Below are 27,033 nucleotides of genomic sequence, written 5' to 3'. Positions count from 1 at the left end.
TGATATCGCAGTAATACATGTATTGTGTAAAACGCGTATGTGCAATGCCATTCAGCGCCGTTTTCGTATTATTATTATTACTATTTATTATCAATCACGGCAGCGTCGACGCCTTATCATAAACGCGCGACGCCGACGCGCCGACGACATCGCGAACTCGCGACTGCGCGAAACGACCTCCACGTCCACGTCTGGACGGGCCAGCTACCAGCCCACCGCTAAGCGAAAACGCCCCGTTTTGCCGCAACGATCGAATGTAACGAAACGTTCTACTACAGTTCGCAGTGCGGAATTGGACGCCCATTACGGCGTATTATCGAAAACTGCAATGTTTCATTTTTATTGAAATAATTTTAATATATTATTCAATAATATATATGAGACACGACGACGTGTATGTTTAACATATTTTTTTATTTTTTGTCCGCACTTCGCAGCGCTACCGTCAAGGCTGTCCCTTTCTCCCGCTCGTCATCCGCCGCCGCCACCGCGCGCCGTCCGTCTATAATATTATAATAATACGCGACGCCGCGCCGTATCATCGACATCCGCGGTGACAAGCGACTTTTAAAAGTTTTTTTCTTCTTTATCAAATCCAACTAGTGACAAGGAAAAAAATATAATAATAATACGCGACTCCGTAGTACTGGTAGGCACGAAACTACGGTACCGTCCAGTGGGGAGACAACAACAGTCTGTGCAAAACTACCAACTATACAGTGATATTATATATTATTGTTGTTACGGTTTACCGTTTACGACATTCATTCCGTCTCCTGTTCGAATCAGTTGTGGTGCGTCACCGCTGCCGCCGCCGCCGCCGCCGCTGTTAATTATGTGATAATCAATCGACGACGTAAAACATTCGAAGAATTTTCCCAAAGTTAAACACTGTATACCAGTGTTCCGCTTTTTGCGTATCACACGCGCACACACACACATACACACACACGCTCGCGATAAATACAATAAAATATTCGTACTGTGATTAGAAAGGAAGTCAGTGAGAGTTTAATATAAGACGTAAAGATACATATATATATATGCATAAATATTATTAATTAATTTTTTTTGTAATTATTTCAATACAATTTTCGTTTGTTTAAATATTTATATTTTTAGTTTATTTTTATATCGTTCCTACATTAATTCCGTAACTCACATAATAATTATTATATAATATTAATACAGTATTACATTCACGGCGGACCCTAGCGGAAAAACAGCTTGTAGAAAAACCCAAAATCACGTAAGTAAGACGTATATTACCGATATATTATTACCATCAATGCCTATTATGTTAACATTTTACCACCTACTGACCCACTTCTTGCCACTATCTCCTAAACTATTTGGTCGATCGACTCTATGATTTTTTTCGAGAATTTGAATAAAATAGGTAGGTATGGGAGACAAAGCGCATTTTGGCATATGTTAAAATCGTGATGTTTAGTACGTACTAAACGTTTATGCCTTTATTAAATTTTTGCAGTTCAGAATCGATTCTTTATTTAGGTAGTCCAACCACAAATGGTTATATTTTTTTTGTATTTTATCAGTTGTATTTGTAATATTTTAACAACATTTTTCTACTCTCGTACAATATGTCTCTCTGGAGAGATGTTTATGTAATAATTAATAGTTAAAAGTATAATTTTTACAACAGTGGAGCATAAAACAAGGTCGGTTCAGCCGTCTACGTGATGGTGTTTCAATATTGTTATCAGTTGGTCTATAAAATATATTTTACTGTACTATAGTATTTGAGGGTCATGCAAGAAGGTTTATTTAATTAAATTACTTAATATCTATGTCAAATATACTTCAAACTTTTGTCTAATTAAACTAAGTACCTAATATTATTACATAGCAAAATATTCAAGCAATTATGTGGTTGGTCATGGTAAATTTTAAAATATGAAGCATATTAAAAGTATAATTTAAATAAAACTAAATATCCTAATGAAATTACTTTAGATACCTAGTCATTATTCAGTGGCATATCCAGGATTTTGCTTAACCCCCCCTTGGGTGGGGGCACAACACTGAAAGCTTTTTTAAATTTCTCTGAAATTTTGCGGAAGGAATTAAGTCATTGTTAAAATATGTTTTGGTAAAAACAATACCTAATGGTATTTTTGAGAATATTTCAGATGTATTGAAGTGCCTAAACGTAGGTTTAAAAATATTTATTACTATTAGTAGGTATTTGAGTTTTAAAAGTAGAATAGGTAGGTCTAAAAATATATCTGTTCAATGTTAAAATAAGTTTTGTTATTAAAACTGTTGACTAGAAGACTTTAATCTTGTTGTAAGATATACATTTAGATATACTGTAAATTGTTGAATATAATTTAAGAACAGAAAACATTTTGAATTTGGTTCAAACAATATATAAATGTTTTCCAAAATGGCATTCAAGGCGCCTGATAAGTCATTTTTTTCAAAATAATACACTGTTAATAGATTTTCCGCAGTAGATTAGTGGGGAAAGTTTTATAATCAAGTATTATAACTAAACTATAGAATATAATTTTCAAATTCTATAGAACTGAAAATTTGAAAAACCTGTACCTATCTCAAATTCATTTTTAAAATTTTCCTTTTTATTAGATCTTATACTTAAGTCATAGAATATACCTTGAAACATATCTACCCATAATTGTTTTTGATTATTTATTAAATTAATTTTAAGATTGGCTCATTTTTGGCTCTTACTATATTTTTTTGTACCTAAAGGCTAAGATATTTAAAAGATCAAATATACCTAATAGGTGTTAATTTAGTTTTTTTTATAGTCTTATAGATAATACTTTATTAAATCGCATTAAATGCTGATTTATTTGTATAGTTGAGAATCAATTATATAAATAAAAAAAAAACAATCATTCAGTTAATATTATAATTGATTAGAATAATGTAGGATAATATGTACTTAATAAGTTAAATAATAACGTATAGTTCCTTATTGAAAACCATTATCTTGGCAAATTGATAATCAGTTCTAATTAGTTTGGATAATTAATAAATGTTCAAATGTACTTAGATTAAATCCAATTGTATTCCATTACTATTATAATTACGATTAAAAATAAATCAAAATACTTATCCTTGTCTTTTTTTTCTTATTGAAAATATCTTTATTTTTAACATTAAAATAACATTTTAGGTATTTGAAATATCTTGTGCTTTTCAGTAATGTAAGACCTTCTTAAGAACACTAGAATAAATTTAAAAATTGTATAGGTAGGTACATCTTTATATTTTACTGTAGAAAATGCTGAGAAAAAAACATCTTATTAATTATGTTAAAAAATTTACCTAGTTTAATTACCTACTAATTACCTATTAATCATTTATCTGCCTATACGCATGTAGGAATTTTAAAAATCTCGTTGGGTCTTTATGCACATAATATTATTAAGCTATTAGTCACTTAGCGTTTGTATAAAATAAGTTCTAAAACATGTATTACATTTTTAAAATTGCATAAATAAAATGTATAACTGCAATGCAGTTAACAATTTCTTTTACTGTAAAACTTTACTATTACAATATTTAAATGGCTAATGACCACAAATTATTTCATATAATTTTAGTAGATGTTATTAACTTATAAGTCAATACCCACTAATGTTGAACATTGTGAATAGCTTCTTGGTATAAATACATTTAAAATTAATCTATTTTGAAATAATTATGTATTGTAAATAATAATTTACATAGGTATTGGTGAAAAGTTTCAAGTCTATACAAATTAGATTTTTTAACTACAGTTAAATAATTATTTTCAATTTTTCTTAATTTGAACTTAAATTAGTATTGCTTTGTCACAACACAAATCATATTGATATAACATTTAAGTAAATTATTCTTACCTCTGTATTGAAAACATAAATAGAACGATCGACAAATGTTATAGGTCAGAACAAAATGTATTGTGCTAATATTTTAAATTATTAATTAAGTTTATGAGGACTTGGTACCCAAATGTGTTGTCTCCGTCTTTCAAGTGCATACATAGTAAATTTTACGGTTAGCAGATCACGTTTAGCTCTGTTGGTTTAAAAATTAGAGTGAATTTCTTATACAATTTAAAGGTAAGATTATTATCTAGGCAATCTCATAGGTTTTTTTTATATTTTAATTATAAAGCGTGTATATGTACAAACAATTAAAAATTTTTAAATACTCATAACTCGCTTAATTAAAATATAATTAAAAGCCTATGATGTTGCCTAGATAATAATCTTACCTTTAAATTTTAAAAGAGGTCAATTCACTCTAATTTTTAAACTAACAGAACTTAATGTGATCTGCTCAGCGTAAAATTTGCTATTTTACTCACTTGTTAAAGAAACAACACATGCTGGTATCACATCCTCTTAATCTAAATATTCATATAATTTGTAAATATGTACTAAATATTAAAAAAACAACCTAAAAATTATAAAAAAAAAATTCAAAATAGAAGTTTTAGTTTTTAATTTTTTGGTATATAAAACAGATTTTATACTTGAAAAGTATAGTCTGCGAATTCTCGAAAAAAAATGCTTATACTTATTGAATCAATTCAAAATTCTTATTCTTATTCTATACCTGTGAGTAGCAAGTAGATAATGAATAAGTAGTTAACAATGAAAATTATAAATGTCTTAACAATAATATAAATTGATAATCACTAATAGTCAATTCAAATCAAAATAATTTAATGTATTAAAGAAGTATTGTCCACTATTATTTTTATTAAACTTATTTCTTTATATATATATCTATATATTTATTTATTGTCTATTTTATCTTGAATGTCAATTTTTACAACAAATAACTAAATTGAAGGGTTAAGTTATCGCTTTTAAAAATAGTACTGAATTTGGTGTTAAGACAAAAATAAAAAGTAAATTATATTACCTAAACTACCAGAGAACTTAAAAAAATAATCTCCAGATCATAATTAATGAGCATATATTCCATTTTTTTTTTAATTGTTTCAATTATTTCTAGATTAATTAAAATTTAATATATAATTTTAATACACCTATTATATACCCGTGGGGATGTACATTTTTATGAACATATTTTGTTGCATTTCGTGAACATTTTCAAAAAGTTGATAATTATGAAAATTTTAGAATTTATCAAATTAATTCCTTGATATTTTATAGTAATACATTTATAATATATTTAACCTACATAATTATATTTATAACTGTGTACTCGTATTACCATTTACCCATTTTAATATTATTTTAATAATTCATAAAGGTACCTACTATTAAGAGGATGTCAGCGCACTGTTTGTTTTCTCTCTCTGGCCCACGCACAACATAGACAAAACGCATTTACGCAGAATCATTTTTTATGTTTTTGAGTAATCTTAGTTCACCCATTACAAAAACGATAGAGAATAATATTTTTGAGGGTATGACATTTATTTGTCTAAATATTGTCTCAAAACAATTAAAACATTATTTAAATGTTGGTACAACACTCGGTACAACATTTTTTTTTTTGAAAATCCAATACAAAGTTAATTTTAATACAAACAATAAAATATAAAACCGATATGTTGGTGTAATATTATCCTCTTAAATTTATGTAATAGGTAATTTTACTCTAAGATTAATTCAAAATATAAAAAATAGTGATTCTGCATAAATGCATTTTGTCTGTTGCGCGTGGGCCAGAGAGAGAAAACCAACAGTGCAGAGACATCCTCTTAAACATAATATAGAAAATCCAAAATCCAAACTTTAAACTGCTGTAAAAAAATTGTATTTTTACTTCAGTATAAATGATGGTATATAAACGCTTTCCTACATTTATTAATTTTTCCTTTTTTTGTTGATATTTATTGTTTGAGTTATTTCCACAATATTTTACCCAAACTGTTTTTGATGAGTAGTTGTTAAAAATTTAATTTTATCTAGTTTTAACACAATACCACAAGTCAGAACTATTTATAATTGATAAATATGTTTTATTTAATATTCACAGTCGTTTAATTCATAATTAAATAATTAACAGTGTTAAGAAAAATACATTAATAAACAAATTTTCAAAAAAAGTTGAAATTGTTAAGAAAATTTCAATAAAAAAAATTTTCAATTTTCAAGCTTACATTTTTTGATATATTTTATTGATTTTTTTCGTTATGATAATTTTGTTTATGATATTATTTATTTATTTTATTTTATTTTATAAATCAACGGGTAACCACCCTTTTAGTAAATATAATGAATATAACACTAGATATTAAATATAAATATAAATTAGACATAATATGGTACCTATAAGTAAACAAGAATAGAAACAAGAAAAAATACAGATATAATAATTAAAACGAACAAGAATAAATAGTTCTGGATATATTTAGGTTACAATAACTATAAACGTAATTATACCTAATGATATTTGATAGATTTTACTTTTGAATTGATTTAATGTGAGGTGAAAGACTTAGAAAAAATGACTCTTCGTAAATGCGTTTTGTCTATGTTGTACGTGCGGGCCAGATAGAGAAAACAAATACTGCACTGACATCCTCTTAAACACGCACGACATGGGATGTGTAAAAGTATAAAGTATACTATGAAATCAATTCCATATTACCTTATTTGTGGACCTGTGTTTTTACAATTATCTAATTGATTACATGTGGTGTTATTGATATCTATTTGTTATATAAATTATTTGTCATTATTACTAGGTATAATATACAATTTATTTAACACTTAGTTATAACTTTAAATATATTTTTCTCTTTGCAGTAATAAATATATAATGGCCAACAGAGCTGTACCACAGAGACCTAATGGCCAAACACCAGGAAAAATATGTCAGTTCAAGTTGGTTCTTTTAGGCGAATCATCAGTTGGAAAATCTAGTTTAGTACTTAGATTTGTAAAGGGCCAGTTTCATGAATACCAAGAGAGTACCATTGGTGGTATGTATTGTTTAATTGCTTACTCCTATTTTAAACTCTTAACTTTATTATAATAATAATAATTTAATTATTCTCATACTATGATGTATTTCTTTAGCTGCTTTCCTTACCCAAACAATTCATTTAAATGATGTAGCTGTAAAATTTGAAATTTGGGATACAGCTGGTCAGGAGCGTTACCATAGTTTAGCACCAATGTATTATAGAGGTGCTCAAGCAGCTATTGTAGTCTATGATATTACTAATCAAGTAATAATATATTTGTTCCTTTTAAGACTGTAGATATTTTAAGATATTAATGAATGAGATTTTTCTTTAAAAAGGATACCTTTGAAAGAGCTAAAAATTGGGTGAAGGAACTTCAAAGACAAGCAACACCCGGTATTGTAATAGCTTTAGCTGGAAACAAGTTAGATTTAAATACTATGAGAAGTGTTCAGACTGATGAATCACAAACATATGCCTATGAAAATGGACTGCTGTTTATGGAAACATCAGCAAAGACGAGTGCTAATGTGACCGAAATTTTTAAGGCAATTGGTTAGTAATTTAAATCAAAAATGTGTCAAAAACTTATTTTATTTTTACAATTAAATTGATTTAGCTGAAAAACTTCCTAAGAATGAAACAACTAATACAGCAGGGCAGGGTCGACGTCTAGTTGAATCTGAAGGAGCTAATAAGAGCCTTAGCAGCTGTTGTAAGTGATACAGTAAATCAAGTCAGTTTTCGTATGGATTATTGACATTTAATCATCTAATAAACTATATAGCTTTGTAAAATTATTAAGCCTCAGAATTATATTTATCAATTTGCATTTAATGTATGTATCAATATATTATCTAATAATATATATAAAATGTTTTGTTTATTTCCATTATGCTTCTCTGTAAACATAATGTGAGTATATTGAGCCAGCAAAATGTCAATATTGGTATAATGTTGGTCGTTCAATAATAGTTAATACTTTTTTTCATTCATTCAACTTTTTTTATTAGCAATAAATTATTGTTTGTATTTAAGGTTTTTTTTTTTACTCAATCAAGTTTTTACTATCAATTTTAATATAGTTAAAATATTTTACCATAGCAAGTCAAATAGGTCTTAACCTAATTAATTATTGTGAACCTAAAAGTGTACATTTCAATTAAATATTTTCCCAATAACCTATTTATTGAAAATAAATTAGTTTAATACAAAAACTATTGTACCTACAGCCTATCACAACTAAGCCACTGTTAAAGTGATAAGAAATTTAACCATGTTTTTTTGTGATGTTTTTACTTGAACCGCGATTAGAATGGTGAAATCCATACATTGTTAATATCACATTGTTACATTGTTTGGTTTCTTCTAAACATTTCCGATTATTGTGATTAGTACGTTTTTGGTGAAATCAACCCTCAATACAACTTTATTTATAGAATAATATAACTTGTATGTATTCTGTGTTACTAAAATTTAATCACATTTTATATTATATATTATTTTAAAACCATTAAAATTTAAACTATTAAGTCTATACATATATACATATATATATATATATATATATAAATTTACTAGCTATTTGTTTGATGGTATATAAGAATTTTATTGTTATACATTTTATCCAAAAATATTAGAGTTATGTAATTTACTTTGTATATTTCTTAATTTTAGTTGCAGTTTAGTAACTAGGTTTGTGTAAATGGTGGAAGAATATAAAACAAATATTGTATTTTATCATTACAAAATCATATTTATTTCATTTCAATTTATTATTTTGTTTATTATTATTATTATTATTATTATTATTATTGCTTTTTTAAATTGTTTTATTGCATTGATAAATTATTTTATATTTATTATGATGGTATTTAGAAAATTGTATGTATAAAAAATTCCATTAAAAATAATATGATTGCAATATATAAATATATATTAAAGTTAAAATGTTTATGTATAAAAAATAATAATAATAATAATATGAATAACAGATACAATTGAAATGTATTGACCAATAAAATTAATGTATATTTTTTTAATCAAATTTACTACCCTATGAGTAGTTATATTTTATTTTATTTATTAAATGCACGAAATATTATTATTATTATTATTATTTCTATAATATATATTTATCTTATAACTTAAATTAACAATCCATGTTATCATAATCACATTAATTTCTTTTTAGTTAATAATTTTTGTGTTGACCAAATAAAACTGTAACAACTGTATCTATTTTAATGACTATGTTTATGTTCATCAGTAATAATAATTATACTATATATAAACAGTAGTATATTAGTATATAATACCACTAAAATGTACATATGATACAAAATTAGTTATTAATTATATAAATATATATAATATAAAACATGAACATAGTAAAATAAATATAGTTGAGTTACATACTAATAGGCAATAGTTTTGCATGTGAGATGTACAAAATAGGTATGAACAGCAGCGCATTACGTCCAAAATTATATATATATTGTAACAGTAACTTAGCTTACAAACAAACAGTATCTATAAAAAGATTATGATTTCTCATTTAGTATGCAGGGCCGTCCTTAGGGTGGGGGGGGGGGGGGAAGCGAGCAGGGTCCAGGCCCTGGGGCTCGCGCTTTTTGCTTACATTTGGAGGCCTCGCGTTTCAAAAAAATGGTAAAATTGGTTTTCGCCCTGGGCCTTGCAAATCCTAAGGACGGCCCTGTTAGTATGGCATTATGTCATTCGCATTTCAGACAAATTTAATGTATATATGATAAGAACTTATGCGATACTGGTTATGGACCTATTATTAGGACCACATGGGTTTATGTGAAAAATGGTTATGGTTGTTGACATTTTTGTTAGATGCAATGAAACCAAAAATATTTAACTAAAAATTGTTCTCTATTCATGTACACAGTAATTGTACAATAGTAAAGTGCTTAGATTTTCAAAATTAAAGTATGAAATAGGAGAGAGTAGTTAATTTTTTTAATACTACTAAATCACACAAATTAATAATATAATATATTGTTTTTATTAAACCTTAAACAATATAAATAAATACATATGACAAAATTACAAAAAAAACATAATAATAATAATAATAATCAACATGTACCCCAATGTATTCTATTACAATATTTTAATTTATTTATTTTGTATAAAACTAATTTAAAATTGTTAAAAATGTAAAATAAAATATTAGCAAAACATATAATTTTAATTTATTCTTTTAATGCTCCTTGTGATTTCCTCACTATATTCTATTCAAAATAAGAAACGCCCATGGTGGCCAGCTACTGTGGAGGTGTGTGACACGATGGGGGACAAATGAGTGTTGCCTGACCATAGGCTACAAAACTGGTCGCTTTTGCGGCGTTTCTCATTTTGAATAGAGTATAGTCATAACTCAGTAATTAAGGTTTTATTTATTTATGAATATTTTTGAAAAACAATATTTTGTTATTCAGTTATACAATGTGGCTTGAAACATATTTTTACTACAAGTTATATTTACAGAGTGATAAATGAATATAAATTATATTTTAAAACCTCTATCAGCGTTGAGTAATAAAGGAGAAACACCAATTTTTTTTGTACATTTTTAACTGAATCCTTCGATATGTACATAATAATGATTTTTATTTATGAATGCAATGTAATCAATGTAATATAGTGAACAGGAAAATGTATCTAGATTCTAGACACTATCTATGAGATGATGTTTCCTACATTTTAAAACTATTACTGGAACAATTCAAATAAAGGTACCTTCATTCGACATTGGTGGAGGGTTGAAATAAACCAACATTTTTATTTTCAAACATACCTACAATAAAAATGTTTTGTTTTTAAATTTAATATGTTAACTACCATAATATTTTTCATTAACATATAGGGTACCTTCAAGTGTAATATGTAGGATGTCGGTAAATATCCTTGGCTGACAAACCGTCTTCAATTTTTTTTTATAAGCATTTAAAGTTCAAATTTTGACAAAATGTATCAAATTTGAAATTTGAAAATGATTTTGTAGTTAAAAATTATTAAAAAATTAACTTTTATAGCTAAGGATTGAAAATTTAAAACAAGGTTCCACATAAATTACTTTATTCACAATAATATCATCAAATATACTTAGTAATATCATAGGCTGATTGACCTGACCGTCTTCCCTCAGAATCGTTTTTCGTATACGATATTTTAAAAGTTTTATATAATATTATAAATAATATTTTTGAATTACAACAAAATAACTAAAACCGCTATTCTTAATTTTAATATGTAATTTCGTTCAAATAAAAACTTATAATGTCTAAAAAATAACCGTGTTTATATATTTTTTAGTATGATTTTTTAGTAATGATATTAGTATGAGCAGGGGCCGGATCCGAGTACCCGACAAATAAAATGTTATTGACATTTATAAAATAAAAAATCGGGTAAGTGCAGCGGGGTCTTCGATTCTTGGACAGGATAGTGTATTATTACAGAAGGTATTCGATTTGAATGCAATGATTGCATTCGATAAAAAACGATTCTGAGCGTCGAAAGAATATGTATGAATCGTAATTAATATGTATTAATAAATAAAAGTAACCATTAATTGTATATCTGTATATAATATATTTCTAGTAGGAATTAAGTAATTTTTATATTTTATTTGTTTCTAAAGTCATAAACAAAGTCTTAGAAATTAAAATCCCGTTTTTAGCAGTTTTTCGTAATTTTATTGTTCTGTGGTTTCTCCTGTAGCTTATAAAACTTGAGAAAATCGAAAAATGACCTCTCTAAACTCTAAAGCACCATTTTGATCCAATTTGATAAAAGATAAGATACTTTATGTTGAAATCGAAGCACTCATTCTAGTGGAAAGTTTGTTTACAGGATAAAAAAAAAATCATTGTAAAATCACTAGCTTCTTCGCTCCGCTCAGAATCTAAAATAAAAAAACTCGACGTAATGAAATTACATTTTTTTCATTTAGTTGCACTACATTTCGTTTTCTACGATCGGGATTGTACGTGGGTTTTACATAACTCCATAAACTCTAGAACCTTATAATTTCCCCATTTCGTATTTATTAAATTACACTAAATTATTTTTTTTAATTTTTGTAGTTTAAAAAATCTAAAAAAGGTATATTATGAGTGTGTATCAAAATGCATACAACATTTAAATAAAATCAAAATTCACTACAGTAGGCTTATAGGGGACGCTGTTTAAATGCACGGCTCTTTTCCTTTGGTGCGGACACATCGGACCGACAATTTTCAGATAGCCACGAGCCTGGCCGAGCTATACTGCGCCTATAGACGAGCAATAGTGTACCCACGGCAAATGTAGTGTACCAAGCCAGCGTATTTGACTCGTGGCTCGCCGAGTCTTACACGCCTTGGGAACCCACCTTTAAGTATATATGTATATCTTAATTCGTGGTTCTTACTTTCAAGTTTTCTTATAGGTCGATTCACTATAATTTTTTAATTAACGAAGCTATACGTGATCTGCTAATCATACATTTACCATGTTATGCACTTGTAAGACGGAGACAACAATTAATGTCCGTGTTACGTCCTCCTAAGGAGGTAGGGTTGACTGGAGGAACTACAGCCAGTGGGTAATACCGGTCACCTCGATACACAATAAAACACTAACCAGTGAATCTAAAATTGTATTGACTGATCGACTCACAGATTTCTATGTAGTATAGTATCTGATCGAGTTTTCTATTCTATTGTTCCATGATACCTAGTATAAAATTCTGTGTTTGACCTTAAAGGGCCTCGCTATGGCATTGATTTAAGAGGACGCTACACCCGCATGTGTTGTCTCCGTCTTACAAATGCACAACATAGCAAAAACTGTTTGCGCGGGAAAGAACCGAGAAGGCTACAATCATAACTAAGAAACGAGATTTTCACCACATAAAAAAGAGAACTTTGGCTGTGCAACGTTGTTTTTATTTTTTTGATATAACTTATATAAAAAAGTTTTTCAAGTTTAAAAAACACAAACAATAATGGTTTTTGAAACAGCAAGAACTTTTGTAGTATAAGTGATATCAGAAAAATAAAAACAACGTTGCACAGCCAAAGTTCTCTTTTTTATGTGGTGAAAATCTCGTTTCTTAGTTATGACTGTAACCTTCTCGGTTCCTTCCCGCGCAAAACAGCATTTTGCTATGTTGTGCATATGTAAGACGGAGACAACACATGCGGGTGTAGCGTCCTCTTAAGGAGAATCATTTAGGTAATTTCTAATCTCGTCAGTAGTACTACATACTATATTTTTTTAGGCTAGATCTCTGCGGTTGTGGGTTCCAGTAGATACTAGATAATATATTGGAAAGCATGTTAAAATTTCACAGGATTTTTATCTGAATCAGTAGATACTTACCTTCTTTACCTCATAGATGTATAATAATTATAAACATGTTCCTTATAACCTTATAATAATATGTGATATGTGAATATTAAAGCATTTTAGAATACCTACTTATAATAACAGTACAAACCATTTATTTTTTTTTCATTTTTTAATGGTGACTCGTCCATGAAATCAATAAAATAAAAATAATAATATGTAACAATGTATACTATTATAGTATGCAATATATTATTGTGCAGACAGTGCAGTAAATAATGACTTATTTTTGTTGGCAATTTCTATTTTGTATTAAATTAACGTTTGTTACGTAGAAATCTCTGTAGGTGAAATAGAAATATGTTTATTTTTAAATACTATTAAATCTCTTAATAATAATAATAATGATAATATAGTATCTACATATTTGTTTTGTTCTTATTACCTACCAATGATATATAAATAAAAATAATGGAGTCATAACTAAACCGAAATTAACTGTAAAAGACCTTCACAAAAAAGTATCGGTTCCGGTTTTTAAATTAGTTTAAATAAGGGTTCCGGTGGGGTTCTGGTTTTCAAATTAATTTAAAGTAGGAGTTTCGGTGAGGTTCCGGTTCCAAAACCGGTTCATTTCGGTACAGTTCCAGTCCCTGATTTCAAGTATCCACAGTTTTTGAATAACGATAAAATAAAAATATCGTTGTATGAGATTTTGTAAGTTTAGGGTAAATATTGAATGTCTATCTTTAAAAGCTCGTAGAAAATTTATTTGACTTTCAGGTAAACTTTTTTTTTTATAATAATTGTATTTAAGATTTAACATCTACTTACTAGTTAATACTTACTAAATATAATTACTAAGGCATTTTAGTTCTTCGGCGTCATTTATTCATAGATAATATAAGAATGGATAGGACATAAGAACTTATCACATGAAATTTTAGTGATACTATTTTTAAGGTTATATGGGGCAAATATTGATATGATAATTGATAAATAATAATAAATATTTTAAATATTTAACAAAGTTTAGAGTAATTTTCCAGGCACAAGTGGCACAACAATCAAAATACAAACTGACAAATATTTAAATATAACTGACTATCATGTTATCATTATTATTTAATAAAATAGTTATGCACATAACCTTAAAAAGCCCCAAATCGTCTTTCTCTCTTTACGTTCTCTCTTCCCCAAAAAAGCACACGGCCCCATATGGAACTGGTATAGGCATGTCCTATCCCTTCTTATATTATCTATGCATTTATTTTGCAAATTTCATATCCATTGCATGATTACCAGTGATGAAAAACTCAAACTTTTGTCTATCAGATAGAAGAGTTGAAGCTAATTTAGTATTTTTGCACCAACTAATTGACGGACGTGTAGATGCTCCCTCTCTTCTTTCTGTATTACATTTTAAAGTTCCTTCTCACTCAACTAGGTCAAATCCTTACTTTGTTGTTCCATTCCACAACACCAACTATGGTAGAAATAATTCCATTCACATGATGCACATTGGTAACGAGCACCTAAGCTTCTCTTAAAATGATATTACTAATAATATTACTGCAATCTGTTTACTACTATATTTTACTTTTTTTTTTTATATAATTGCTATTAATTATGTTATATTATTCAAATTCATTTATTACTATTAATTGTATTGTACTATTAGGCTCCAAGCCTATTCATAAATAATTAGTTTTACTTTTATTACTAGTGGTAAATTTCTAAAAATCATTGAATTTTACATGTTATTTACTTAAGGATTTTGTATAATCTTCCTTTTTATCATTATTTGAGATAAAAAGAGATATTGCAGATAATCAAGTCATTCTTCAGTTGAATTCAGATATGAGAATCACTAGTTATTTTTATTGTTCTCATCAGTCATCACTAATTAAAATCAATGATTCCAAACACTGGTTATAACTTATAAGTTATAACTAGAGACTAGATTTTAATGTTTTTACATATCTTTACTGAGAGTATGCAGCTCCAATTGGATAAGTTTTCTCGACAATTCATTTACCTATGAACTGATATAGAAACATTTTTAGCGCATAAAGAATATTTTATGGTTAAAGAATATTTTGTGTAAAAACATGTTTTAGGAATATATTGCCATATTGGGTTCAAATTTGAATATTTTATAAAAACCTAATAGATAATAAAATTTTTTTTGTTTTTATTATTTTAAACTTGTTATTATTTATTATTTTTTGATTTCATAAGGCTGAATTATTTATGTTTGAGTTATTTTAATACATAATATTATTCTGAAGTTGAACTATATGCAATAATATTTTTTATTTTTATTATTATTCTGTTAATAAACGAAATGCAATTATTTTTTATTTTTTATTTTAGTATTATTATTTTTGAAATTCATAAGTTTGTGTTACAACAGTTAAATATAGGTACACCAGTATATCATCATATTATAGATTAAATATAACAGTTTATTTTTATAACCTGTTACTTTTATACGTTTTTTCAGTGTTTAATACATTTTTATGAAATAGAATATTTTTTCATAAAAGAATATTTTTGCATATAAAAGATTATTTTGATGAAATTATAGAGCATAGAAGCATCTTATTTTCAAGATATTAAGCGCATATAAATCCGGTCTCTAGTTATAACCTTTGACTGACATAATTGATGCATACAAGAGCCTCAGATGACCATCTTCAGACAACACACAACTAGACTTACCTAATATTATCACATTAAAGCATTAAACATTAATTAACTCAGACAAACATGGTGTCCTCCTTTACTTCTTAGTACCCCCAATACATTTTGAATTCAACTGAACTTTTTTTAAAAACAAAAACTTTAATATACAGGAGAAATATAACAATTGTTAAATTATTCTCATAAAAAAATCGGGGTTGTTGGTTTTGTTATTTTTATTTCTATTGACAACACAAAAAAAATGATAAATTATTATTTAATTTATAATAATTACAATCAGAGACAAAAAGAGAGAATTTTCAGTATTCTGTTGGAAGCCCTCACACTAGACAATACACAACAGCTGATCATCTTTCTTAACAACTCAAAACTAGATAAATTATTGTAAGCCAATAATAAAAAAATATAATATACTGTATAATGCAAACTAATGTAAGTTAAAGTATATGTAAAAAAAGCTAATGGCTATGGATGTCTAGGCTAAAAAAATAAAATAATTACAATCGCCAAACATACAAATTTTAATATAATAATTATTTATAGTTAAAATATTGGTAGTTAATTTTTATAAAAATTGCTAGGTATATATTTATAATGTATGTCAAAATGGTAGATCAGATTAGTAAACTTTAATGCATACTACCATTACTACTAATATTTTTATTTTTTGTATTATATTTATTACCTTCCTTGAATTCTCTAAATTAATCAGTGGCACACACCCAAGATTTATTCAAGGAAGCAGTTCAAAAAAATTATTTTATTACTGTTTTTCTGTTCATTTTTTAAGTATATAAATACATTTTATTGCTTAATAAACACAATTATTTAATATATAAGATATAAAGTTGCATGATAGTGTTAGGAAAACTTTAAAAAATAAAAAAAAATTCTAGGTATGACATAGAGCCACTGAACTGAACATCATCATACTAATAATGGTTGGTACTAAAAATTAAATTTAATAATGTGGAAAGTGTTGACCAAATTTTGATGAATAATTAAATTGTAATATTATGTTTTGATGTTATTGTTTTTAAATTGCACCAAACATTGACAAGCTGATCCAACATGATCAGTACCTGAGGAAATGTAGTAATTTGTTTAACATTTGTAACATTAAAGAACTTTTTTTCTACTACACGGGCTATTCTTTCAATAAAGGTAAAATAACAAAGAACGTATTGAAAATTATGGTTGAAGATAAAAATAATTGATAATTGCTAAAATCATATTACCTAACCAACAACAGTAATATCAATAAATATTTGAATTTGCAACAAAGATTTAAGCATTATTTTTAATTTATGTAATTTACAATTATAACATGAATAAATATTGGGTGTTAAAAAAATAAACTTTTTAACAAGTGAAATAAATTAAAGCATTTATATTATATACAGTTTATACTGAAATAATTAATATGTCATATTAGTTTCAGTATTGTTGGTCGAAGGTAATGTAATCATAATGTCTTATGACTGATATATTAAGGGTTTTTTTATTCCCTTAATTAACATTTCAGATTTATGGCATAAAGAGTAATATAGCTAATAAACAATAATATGATTTATGAATTTTCAAGTATTGGACTGTATGTATATAAATGTAAAACAATTTTAATATTAATATTGTTAATTTATTTGGAAAATAAAAAATATATTTTAAATGTTTACTAGTAAATATCATTTAATTAACTATTACTCATATTTATTTGTTGGCCTCAAGTTAAATATTTAAGTGTTAGTCATTAACTGACTAATTTATTTGGTTAGTTAATCATATAAACTAATTATCTATCTAATTATTGGTCAGTTATTTTTTCTAAATAAAGACTAATAGTCAATATTGTAAATTATTCAGTTATACCGGCACTAATTTATGTATAAATAATATTATTTTAAATTTACTTTAATAAACTTTTAATTTTGATATGTTTGGCTTGCTGATGCTTTATTAAACAAATAATGCAATACAGTATATTTCACACATTAAAAATACAATTCAAAATAACTTTACATTACAAAGTTGTCTGGTACAAGTCTACTTGGTTTTTTTCAATTAAGTAGATAAAACTCTATTTTAATGAATAAAACATACAATGATTCATTATAATAAAATATATCTGTATTAACCTATCTAGTTAGTTGCCATTTACGAAATATATTTAAAAAATAATTAAATAATAACTAAGAGAACTAAGAAGCTATAAAAATTGTTAAAATTAACTGTCACTTATACAATCATTCATTTCAGAATCCACAAATTCCACATGAGTAAATGGAAAATGTCCAGTTTTACCATTTAGCTCTCCTTCCCATTGACCATTAATATTAGTTTTTGTTACTTTGATTATATCTCCAATTTCAAGTTTTAATGCTGTCTTATCATATGCGTTTGGTACACGGACTTGTTTAACTCTAGCTAGAGCTGGTAATTTTTTCTGTAAATAAATAAATAATTTACTTTTATACAGCAACTTGAATAAAATAATTAATATCAATAGACATTCATAATTTAAAACAAAAAAAACTATTTTTCAAATGATTCATAAACTACACTAATGTTATTTTAATGGATCTGAGTGATAATTCAATAACATTAATTACAAAATATCATAAATATTACAAAGCATCAGTAGTTACTAGTTAGATGTATATTGGAAGTAGACCCAACCCTAAATACTGCATACATTTTAATTTTGTTGGATCTACCTAGCATTTTAACCTACTATCAGTGGTGTTTTTGAGGGTATATGGCATGTACCAATTAGTTTGGTCGTTTGGCGGAAAATTAACATTTGTTTAATAATAATAAACCATCATATCAATATCAATAATTTTACAATTATAATCACGGTTATGGATAGTGGATACTATAAATGTTATAGACTCATGGTTGAGGGACTATTGCAACTCGCAAATTTCCACTCTAAACCTATGGCACCAATGTAGTTGAAAGAAAATGTATGGCAGATTTTATAGAAAACATACCTATATGACTATATTATCAGTTGAGTTTATGATGTTATATATCATACAATATTCTAAATAAAAAAGATTTTTATCATGTTACCAATTGTTTGAAAAAAAAAACAGTTATAATTTTAGCAAGTACCTATGTGGAGATCGTTTTTTTTATACCTCATACATAATACAGAACGGAATTATATAATAAAAGTATGTATTATTCCATATGATGTATAGACGTAAATATGGGTAAGAGGAGACGTGGCACCCGCATGTGTTGTATCCGGCTTACAAGTGGGTAACGTAGCAAATTTTATGCTCAGCAGATCACGTTTAGCTCCGATAGTTTAAGAATTAGAGTGAATTGACCTCTTATAAAATTTAAATTTAAAATTATTATCCAGGCAATGCCATCAGCTATTTATTATATTTTAATTTTAAAACAAGTTATGATTATTATAAACTTGTAAGTTTTTTGAACTTCTTATAATACTCATAACTTGCTTTAAAATTAAAATATAATAAAAAGCATATGCCTGGGTACTAATCTTACATTTAAATTTTATAAGAGGTCAATTTACTTCAATTTTTAAACTAACAGAGCTAAACATGATCTGCTATGTTACGCACTTGTAAGACGGAGACTCATGTGGGTGCCACGTCTTCTTAATAATCTGTGGGGACTAGGTCTATCAATTACAGACAGATATATATTTCACCATAAGCTAAGCTTAGGTTAGGCTTTTTTTTTGAAAGGGGGCTAAGGTCCCAAAGCTCCAATATACGCCTATATGCTGACTGCTGAGCGTATACCATAGAAAAAAATTACAAATACATCACTGCCTACTAGAGTATTTGTATGTAAAAGCTCAATCCATAGAGTTAAATTAGTGGTATTTGTATACAATTGAGTTTGAATTTAAATAAGAAATGTATAAAAATACTATTGATACAATTTCAAAATAAATCATGAAAAAGAGTTAATAAACAATATTTTATCAAACAATGCAATTTATTAACTTACTTGAAGACTAGACCGCCTTAATGTTGACTCATTATTAGATCCAGGAATTTGATTACTGTCTTTTATTGGTAAGGGTGGATTTCCATCATACTAAAATAAAAAAATAATGTTAAACACAGATTTGATATATATTTATTTTACTTTTTTTCACAATCAATACTTATACATTATTCATGTTTATATTGTTTACATTATGCTTCAGTCAAATACTGTGTTTAATATTAATAAATCATTCTTTCAATATAATTTTTTAATAACTAAGTATTATGATTGTGTAATAAAATACCATTTATTTATTAAACCGTAATCATTAAAATGTTAATGCAGGTTTTTAATTTAAGTATTGGAACCAGATCATACTAGTACAAATAATGAAATTAAATAGTTAAATTTATTTTTTTCAAAATATAAAATATCTTATGGCTATAAATAGTATGACTTTTCAGTAAACTTTTTCATTTTGATAGAGGTAGACAACTTTGTTGGAAAGCTTCTATTAAAATGTCTTATGTTAGGTATAAAAATGAAACCCTTTAATGAATTTCTAACTGAAAAATAATTTTAAAAAGGTGGGTTAGGGGATGTCGCTCAGCTGTACAGTAGGCTACAAAAGGTTATGCTTTTTTACCCTCTATTTTATTGATATTTATAAAAAAAAAAAACTAAAAAAATTGAAAATTGACAATGTCCGTAAAAGAGTCAAAATATTTTCAAAACTGTATGGTGTATAGAAAATGAAAATATAAATATTCAGTAAAATTTCATGTATTTGAATAACAACAAAATAGTAAAATCGTTACATGAGAAATCGAGTGAATATCAAATGTTGTAAAAATATGAATTTCAAACGCTCATAAAAATTTAAATTGACTTTCTTGTAGACATTTATTTTAGATAAAGGTAGACAAACTTATGGATAATCTTGTATTACATTTTCAAGTCTTAGATTTAAAAAGAAAAATTTTTATGAATTCTCAACTCAAATTAATTTGCTAATTTTCATGATTTTTTCGTATTTTGTCAAGATTTCAAATATCATAGTAACAATATAGTAGGAACCTTGCATTAAATTTTAAAGCTTTTTTACCCAACAAATAAAGTTTTATTGACATCCATAGAAAAAAAAACAAAGAAAATAAAAACTGAAAATGGTTCTTAAACGGCTCAAAAAAAGTCAAAATATTTGGAAAATGTTATGGTGTATAGAAAATGCTAATATAAACATTCAGTCAAAATTTCATGTACCTACGGTCATTTGTTTTTAGAGTTGCAACAAAAACCAAATTGATTTTCTCAAAAACAGATTTTGCGTAAAAACTCCCGTTTTCCTTAATTTTTCTTTTGTTTTTCACGTCTTTTTTGAAAACTACTGGGAAATTTTTACTTTTGACCCCCCAAAGTACCAACTAGATTCACTTTCCTATCAGAAAAGTTGAAGAAAATCCAAGCACTTTTACTGTCCTAAAAGGTGATGACAGACAGAAAAAAAATAAAAAATAAACACAGCATTGTAAAATCAATACATTCATCGCTTCGCTCAGAATCTAAAAATTTGAAAACATTAGCATGGTTAAAGAGAGTCAAAAATATAAATATTTAGCAAATAATTCAAAAGTCTACGGTAATATATCAATTAATTACTGCTGATTATCAAAAATCATTCTAAAGCTCATAAAAAGTTACAGTTTCATCGTAAATGGTCGAAAATTTAGTGTTAGAAATAACATTTTCACCAAGTTATAAACAATTATAATATACAGGTCTAAAATTATATTCAATCACAACCAATAACAACCTTACAATAAACAAAAATATATTATGACAAATGGCACCACTATTGTATTTTTGCCTTCCAGAATTCCTACTTTTTCGGTAGATTTTCCTAAAATTTTCTTTCGTACAAACTTTGTCCACGACAATTACGAACACAACAAAAAAGAATCAGCAGTAGTGTAGTTTCTGAGATTAGCTGTTTCAAAGAATATAATTATATACGTAGTTTCACGTTAATATAATTAGATAGATAGAAGTTAGTTTATAATTCGTAATAATATAATATTTAGAAAACTATTATTTAATATAATAATTCAAAATATGAAATATCTCACTTTTTGAACATATGGAACTGGAATAGAACCCATTTGACCCATAATATTCTTAGCTGTCCACCATTGTTCTTCGTCTTTTACAAGAATTGTCAAAATATCTCCCTTTCTAAACGGTAGATCATCTTGATCCTAAGGAAAATTGAAAAAAGTATTTTAATATTTTAATATTAAATAATTGAAATAAAATCTTACATTTCCAACAAAGTCATACTTGGCAACAACTTTTTCTATTGGTTTAACAGCAGGTTTCAAGAGAGGAGTAGTGTCAAGGTAGTGTAATTTATAAAATGCTAATAAACTAGGCAAATCGGCAAACATCTGATCACCAATTCTATATTTCGTTTCATTATTTTCTTGTATTTTATTGATAATGTAATGACTAACTTTGCTGTCTTCCCTGTAACATCAATATATAATTTATTAAATACAATTATTGTATATATCAAAGTATGGTCTTAATTGAATAAAAGTACCAATAAATTATTTTATTTATATTGACAACAACCGATTATAATTCAGTGACACTTAAGCCAATCAAAGGATTGTGTAAATTAATATTGGTCTGTTCAGCAGTTTAGATAGGTATTTATAGCTATTATAATTAAATTCATTTCAAGTCTCAGAAAAAGGAATAGCTCACTTTAAAACTGGACAGGTTTGAATATTTTAGTTTAAACAAGTTGTAAATTATAAAGGTTGCATTAAACCAATTTTCGTAATTTTAATTTTCTGTAGCATAAAACTGTGGAAATATAAAAATTTCAGTTTTTATCATTGATAACAAGATAATAAGAAATATAATTTTCTAAATCTAAGTTTCATAAGAGCATTTAATTTAATTTTAAGTTTTGTTTAAATTAAAAAATATTTTTCTGTAAAAATTTGTTGATTTTTTATAAGCTAAAAAATTTTTTAAGATTAGTTTGACTGGAACTAGCCCTCTTAAATAATTTATAAATTATATACCTCACGCATAGCACATAGTCTCCTTGAATACTGAGACTATCTCTAATTAAAAATGTTCCACATTCTCGTTCACCCATCAATAGATCAGAAGCTTCAATACGTGACATTTGTCCGAAATACCAACTAAAAAAAAATCAATGTGAATTTATAGTAAAAAATGAAAATGAACAAATTTAATTTACCTGGCTTTGTTGTTAGGATCAAAACAATGTGCAGCCATATTAAAATTATTTTTTACCAATTACTACACAAATAAAGTTTGAAATAAAATAAAAAGTAAAATCATAGTATTGTTTTTGATTAGCTTGTTTATACTTCCATGGCTGTTGAAATCCAAATCTGAAAAACAAATAAAGTTATTTTAAAAAGCATTGCCTAGTTTTGGTGACAAGTGTATTATTTTTATTAATACTTATTATTAATCAGTATATTCAATTCTAATACCTTTTTATTTTTATTATTCCTTTTTTAAATTATTTATTTATGAACTTGCAACATTAAATGCAATTAATATAAAATGATATATTTAACATTTCTAAAATCAATATTCATATTCTTTGTCTTATTTACCAAAATAAATCTAAATTTGTTTTAAATATATTTAAAACGATCGGGCAAATATGATCTATTATAAACTTGAGCATAACCTTTCATTATTGATTAAATAATGAATGAAATACCCTATATTTTGATTAAAATTATGTGTCATTTGTAATTTCTTATGCAAAAACATAGCATCTATTGGTGATGTATAATGATGTCGTATAAGTATGTAGATTGTGTTAATTTTTTTTGCATGGAATTCTGTACTCAGTTTTAAAAGTAGATAGGATACCTCACATGATAAATAGATAAAAATTTTTTATTGTAAGTGTAGAAAAATCACCAATCAATTATTTTTGATATAGATATTGTTTGTTATTTGATATAGTAATATGATATTGATATATATATAAAACAATATCAATACTAAAATGTGTAGTAAACTGCATCACTAGTATCTATTTAAGTGAGAATACTACTATAAAAATAGTCAATACTTGATATTTATGCATAAGAAAAAAAATCGATGTTCATCGTGAATGTTTAAAAACAATATAAAAAAAATGTATCCTTGAATATATCCAAACCTTCTTTTATAGTAACACTTTGTAAAATATCTCTAAAAAAGGTCAATGCAAAAGAAATAAGTAGTTCACACTGCTCACATTCACTTGTTTTTAAAAAGGTACACATTTGTTCACGTTTTTCAAAAAAACCAAACACTCATAAGGTTATTTACTTTATAAATCTTTAAATAAAACTTTTAAAAAGTACAAATAATTTTAATAGACTAAAAAAAATTCATAATTTTAAAATCAACACATTCATTGATCCGCTCAGGATCTGAAATATCTAATAGTTAAGTTATAGTTTAAAATATAAATTGTAAAGTTAAAATTTAAAATTATCCTTCCATAGTTAACAATCCGTAACGGGAATCAAAATAGGAAATGATCAACAACTGGTAGTGGCAGGGTACGCAGACGATGTAATAATAATTGCAGAAAGCGAGGAAGACCTTAAAAAAACGACTAGTAAACTGATAGAAGAGGGTGGAAAAATTGGATTAATGGTGAATGAGGAAAAAACAAAGTACATGATAGTCACGAGACACAATCATGAAATAAGGCATATGAAAGTGAATAATTATAACTTTGAAAGGGTAGCAAACTTTAAATATTTAGGGGTAAATATTAATGAGGATGCGGATAGTCACGAAGAAATAAGACTAAGACTAGTAGCGGTAAATAAATGCTACTTTGGACTAGTACCCCTACTCAAGTCAAAACTCCTATCATGGAAAACGAAAATAACGTTGTACAAAGTTCTGATAAGACCGGTAGCACTATACGCCTGCGGTGCATGGGCAACAGCAATGACAGACGAAAATAGACTAACTACATTTGAACGGAAGGTTCTTAGAAGGATATTTGGGCCAAAAAGAAACGTTCTGGGGGACTTTGAATTAAGAACAAACCGAGAAGTAGAAGAACTTTATGGCGAAATAAATATAATTGGAGTCCTTAAGAGTAGTAGACTGGGATGGGCTGGTCATGTATGGAGATCCAGAGGCCCCATAGGATTGGCCACAGGCTGGAAGCCGGACACAAGAAGGCCGAGAGGACGACCTAGACAGCGGTGGAAAGACAGCATTACAATAGATGCATCGAGACTGGGAGTAAATGACGGAAAAGAACTAGCTCAAGATAGAGATAGATGGAGGCAAGTGGTTGTTGCGGCAATGGACCTAAATGGCCCGTAAAAGCCAAAGAAAGAAAGAAAGAAAGTTAACAATCCGTATAAATGTTATTAATCATAAAAAAGTGGGCAAGTAAGTACCACTTTGCTATACAGTAGATGTCGAGCATACCTCTGTAGTCACTGTAATGGACTGTAATAAACCAGTACATACAAAAAAAACAATTTTGAACAGTTGAGCAAAGACGGTGAATCAATGATAACAAGTACCTATATTATATGATAAATTTATATTGTTATGTTGTTATTCTTGATATGTTATAAAAACATTTTCTTTACCATTACCACTTATCACTATCAAGTATCAATATATAAACTAGAGAAAAAAACAGCGAAGTGCGAGTCGGACTCGCTCACGAAGGGTTCCGTACCATCATCTATAAACATGTTGCAACACTGCTTATATTATATATTCAAGGATTTTTAGTAATTGTAGTTATAGCGGCAACAGAAATACATAATCTGTGAAAATTTCATCTTTCTAATTTTCATGGTTCATGAGATACAGCCTGGTGACAGACGGACGGACAGCTGAGCCTTAGTAATAAGGTCCCAGTTTACCGTACGGAACCCTAAAAATTATCTTATTAAACAGTCAATTGAGTCTTTAGAAATAAATTATCAACATTTCAATTGATCGTCAACTTGATTTGTAATTTGTAACTTTTGAGAATAGCCCATTCTAGTAATTATTAGGTTAGATTAGGACTATGACTTATTAATATTATAATGTTAAGCTTACCGGTCAACGTGAAACTTTAGAGAACGACAATATGATGTGCAGTCATGCCATTGCGTATAACTCGGGTGTAGAACGACTTTTTGACCAGGACAGTCTAAAATCTGATAACTCTGATTTCGTCCAGGGCAGTGTAGAAGAACGAAATCAAAAATTTCGAGTACTTAGCGCCCGAACACGCACCTAAACCAACGGAACAGCGGTCAGCGCACACGATGGGGGGAGTAAACAATGCCGATTTTGGGTTTAAAATGATGGTGTTGATGACGGCGGCGGGGGTTCCGTTGTCTTAAATCGAATAGTATTAATAAAATTAATTAATATAATATGTAATATGCACGTAATCGGTTTTTGTACACCGCCGGCGCTCTTCCAACACAGTTTTGAAATTGAATAAAAATAATAATACAATCACGAAAACGAAACGCATAAACGCCGCGTTAGTTGTAGCCTGTAGGGTACGAATTGCGATTCCAAAGTCCGCCGTACTATCATCACACTATATAATAATAACAATCATCTGTCGGTGTTGTACGAGGTACACAAGGTCCACCTCCTCCTCTACCAACACCAGGTCATCATCCTGCTAGTACTACTCCACCGTCGCCGACACTCATTAAAATTATTTTATCGCAAAGATAACAACAGAGCGGTTGTTATCGACGTCTTTTGACGACGAGCCGGTAAAAGAAAAATAATAAAAAATAATAATGTTACGTAGGCACAGATATGAGACGTAGATGTACAATTTTTTATATTTAGTTATTCATGTTAATTAGAACGTTTTTAGTGCGATGGCGTTCAGTGGCGAAACTAGGAAATTTTTACCAGAGGGTTTACAAAATGTGGCTCGATCGTTCCCTTGTATATGTTACGGACAATCCGAATATTTTTTCAGAATGAAAATCGTGATCATTTTCGAC

General features: G+C 27.4%; 2 protein-coding genes across 2 annotated transcripts; one reads left to right on the top strand and one right to left on the bottom strand.

Annotated features, from left to right (window-relative positions):
- Positions 1-223: 223 nt before the first annotated feature.
- On the top strand, positions 224-10,148 carry LOC132933616 (ras-related protein Rab-5C). The gene is made up of 5 exons (XM_060999881.1): positions 224-1,249; positions 6,771-6,946; positions 7,044-7,195; positions 7,270-7,486; positions 7,551-10,148. Exons 2-5 carry the CDS (start codon positions 6,784-6,786, stop codon positions 7,652-7,654), a joined length of 636 nt encoding a protein of 211 aa, XP_060855864.1. The 5' UTR covers positions 224-1,249; positions 6,771-6,783; the 3' UTR covers positions 7,655-10,148.
- Positions 10,149-16,200: 6,052 nt separating this feature from the next.
- Positions 16,201-26,620, bottom strand: LOC132933615 (adapter molecule Crk). Its single transcript, XM_060999880.1, has 7 exons — positions 26,114-26,620; positions 23,253-23,409; positions 23,071-23,193; positions 22,297-22,501; positions 22,105-22,233; positions 19,997-20,086; positions 16,201-18,446 (listed from the first exon to the last, which is right to left on the bottom strand). The coding sequence occupies exons 2-7, from the start codon at positions 23,288-23,290 to the stop codon at positions 18,228-18,230; spliced, it is 804 nt and encodes a 267-aa protein (XP_060855863.1). The 5' UTR covers positions 23,291-23,409; positions 26,114-26,620; the 3' UTR covers positions 16,201-18,227.
- Between the last annotated feature and the right edge of the window lie 413 nt (positions 26,621-27,033).

The sequence above is a fragment of the Metopolophium dirhodum genome, chromosome 1 (assembly GCF_019925205.1).
Source record: "Metopolophium dirhodum isolate CAU chromosome 1, ASM1992520v1, whole genome shotgun sequence".
NCBI classification, from domain to species: domain Eukaryota; kingdom Metazoa; phylum Arthropoda; class Insecta; order Hemiptera; family Aphididae; genus Metopolophium; species Metopolophium dirhodum.
Note: the sequence above shows the minus strand (reverse complement) of the source record. Positions and strands in the feature narration are given on the sequence as shown.

Excerpts from the sequence above, each read along its gene's own strand:
- LOC132933615 (XM_060999880.1), bottom strand. The coding sequence starts at position 23,290 with ATGGCTGCACATTGTTTTGATCCTAACAACAAAGCCAG. Across the intron at positions 22,502-23,070 it reads GACTATGTGCTATGCGTGAG|GGAAGACAGCAAAGTTAGTC; the intron begins GTATATAATTTA and ends TTGATGTTACAG. Across the intron at positions 20,087-22,104 it reads CAGTTCCATATGTTCAAAAA|TATGATGGAAATCCACCCTT; the intron begins GTGAGATATTTC and ends TTTTTATTTTAG.
- LOC132933616 (XM_060999881.1), top strand. The coding sequence starts at position 6,784 with ATGGCCAACAGAGCTGTACCACAGAGACCTAATGGCCAAACACCAGGA. Across the intron at positions 7,196-7,269 it reads TCTATGATATTACTAATCAA|GATACCTTTGAAAGAGCTAA; the intron begins GTAATAATATAT and ends TTCTTTAAAAAG. Across the intron at positions 7,487-7,550 it reads CGAAATTTTTAAGGCAATTG|CTGAAAAACTTCCTAAGAAT; the intron begins GTTAGTAATTTA and ends AAATTGATTTAG.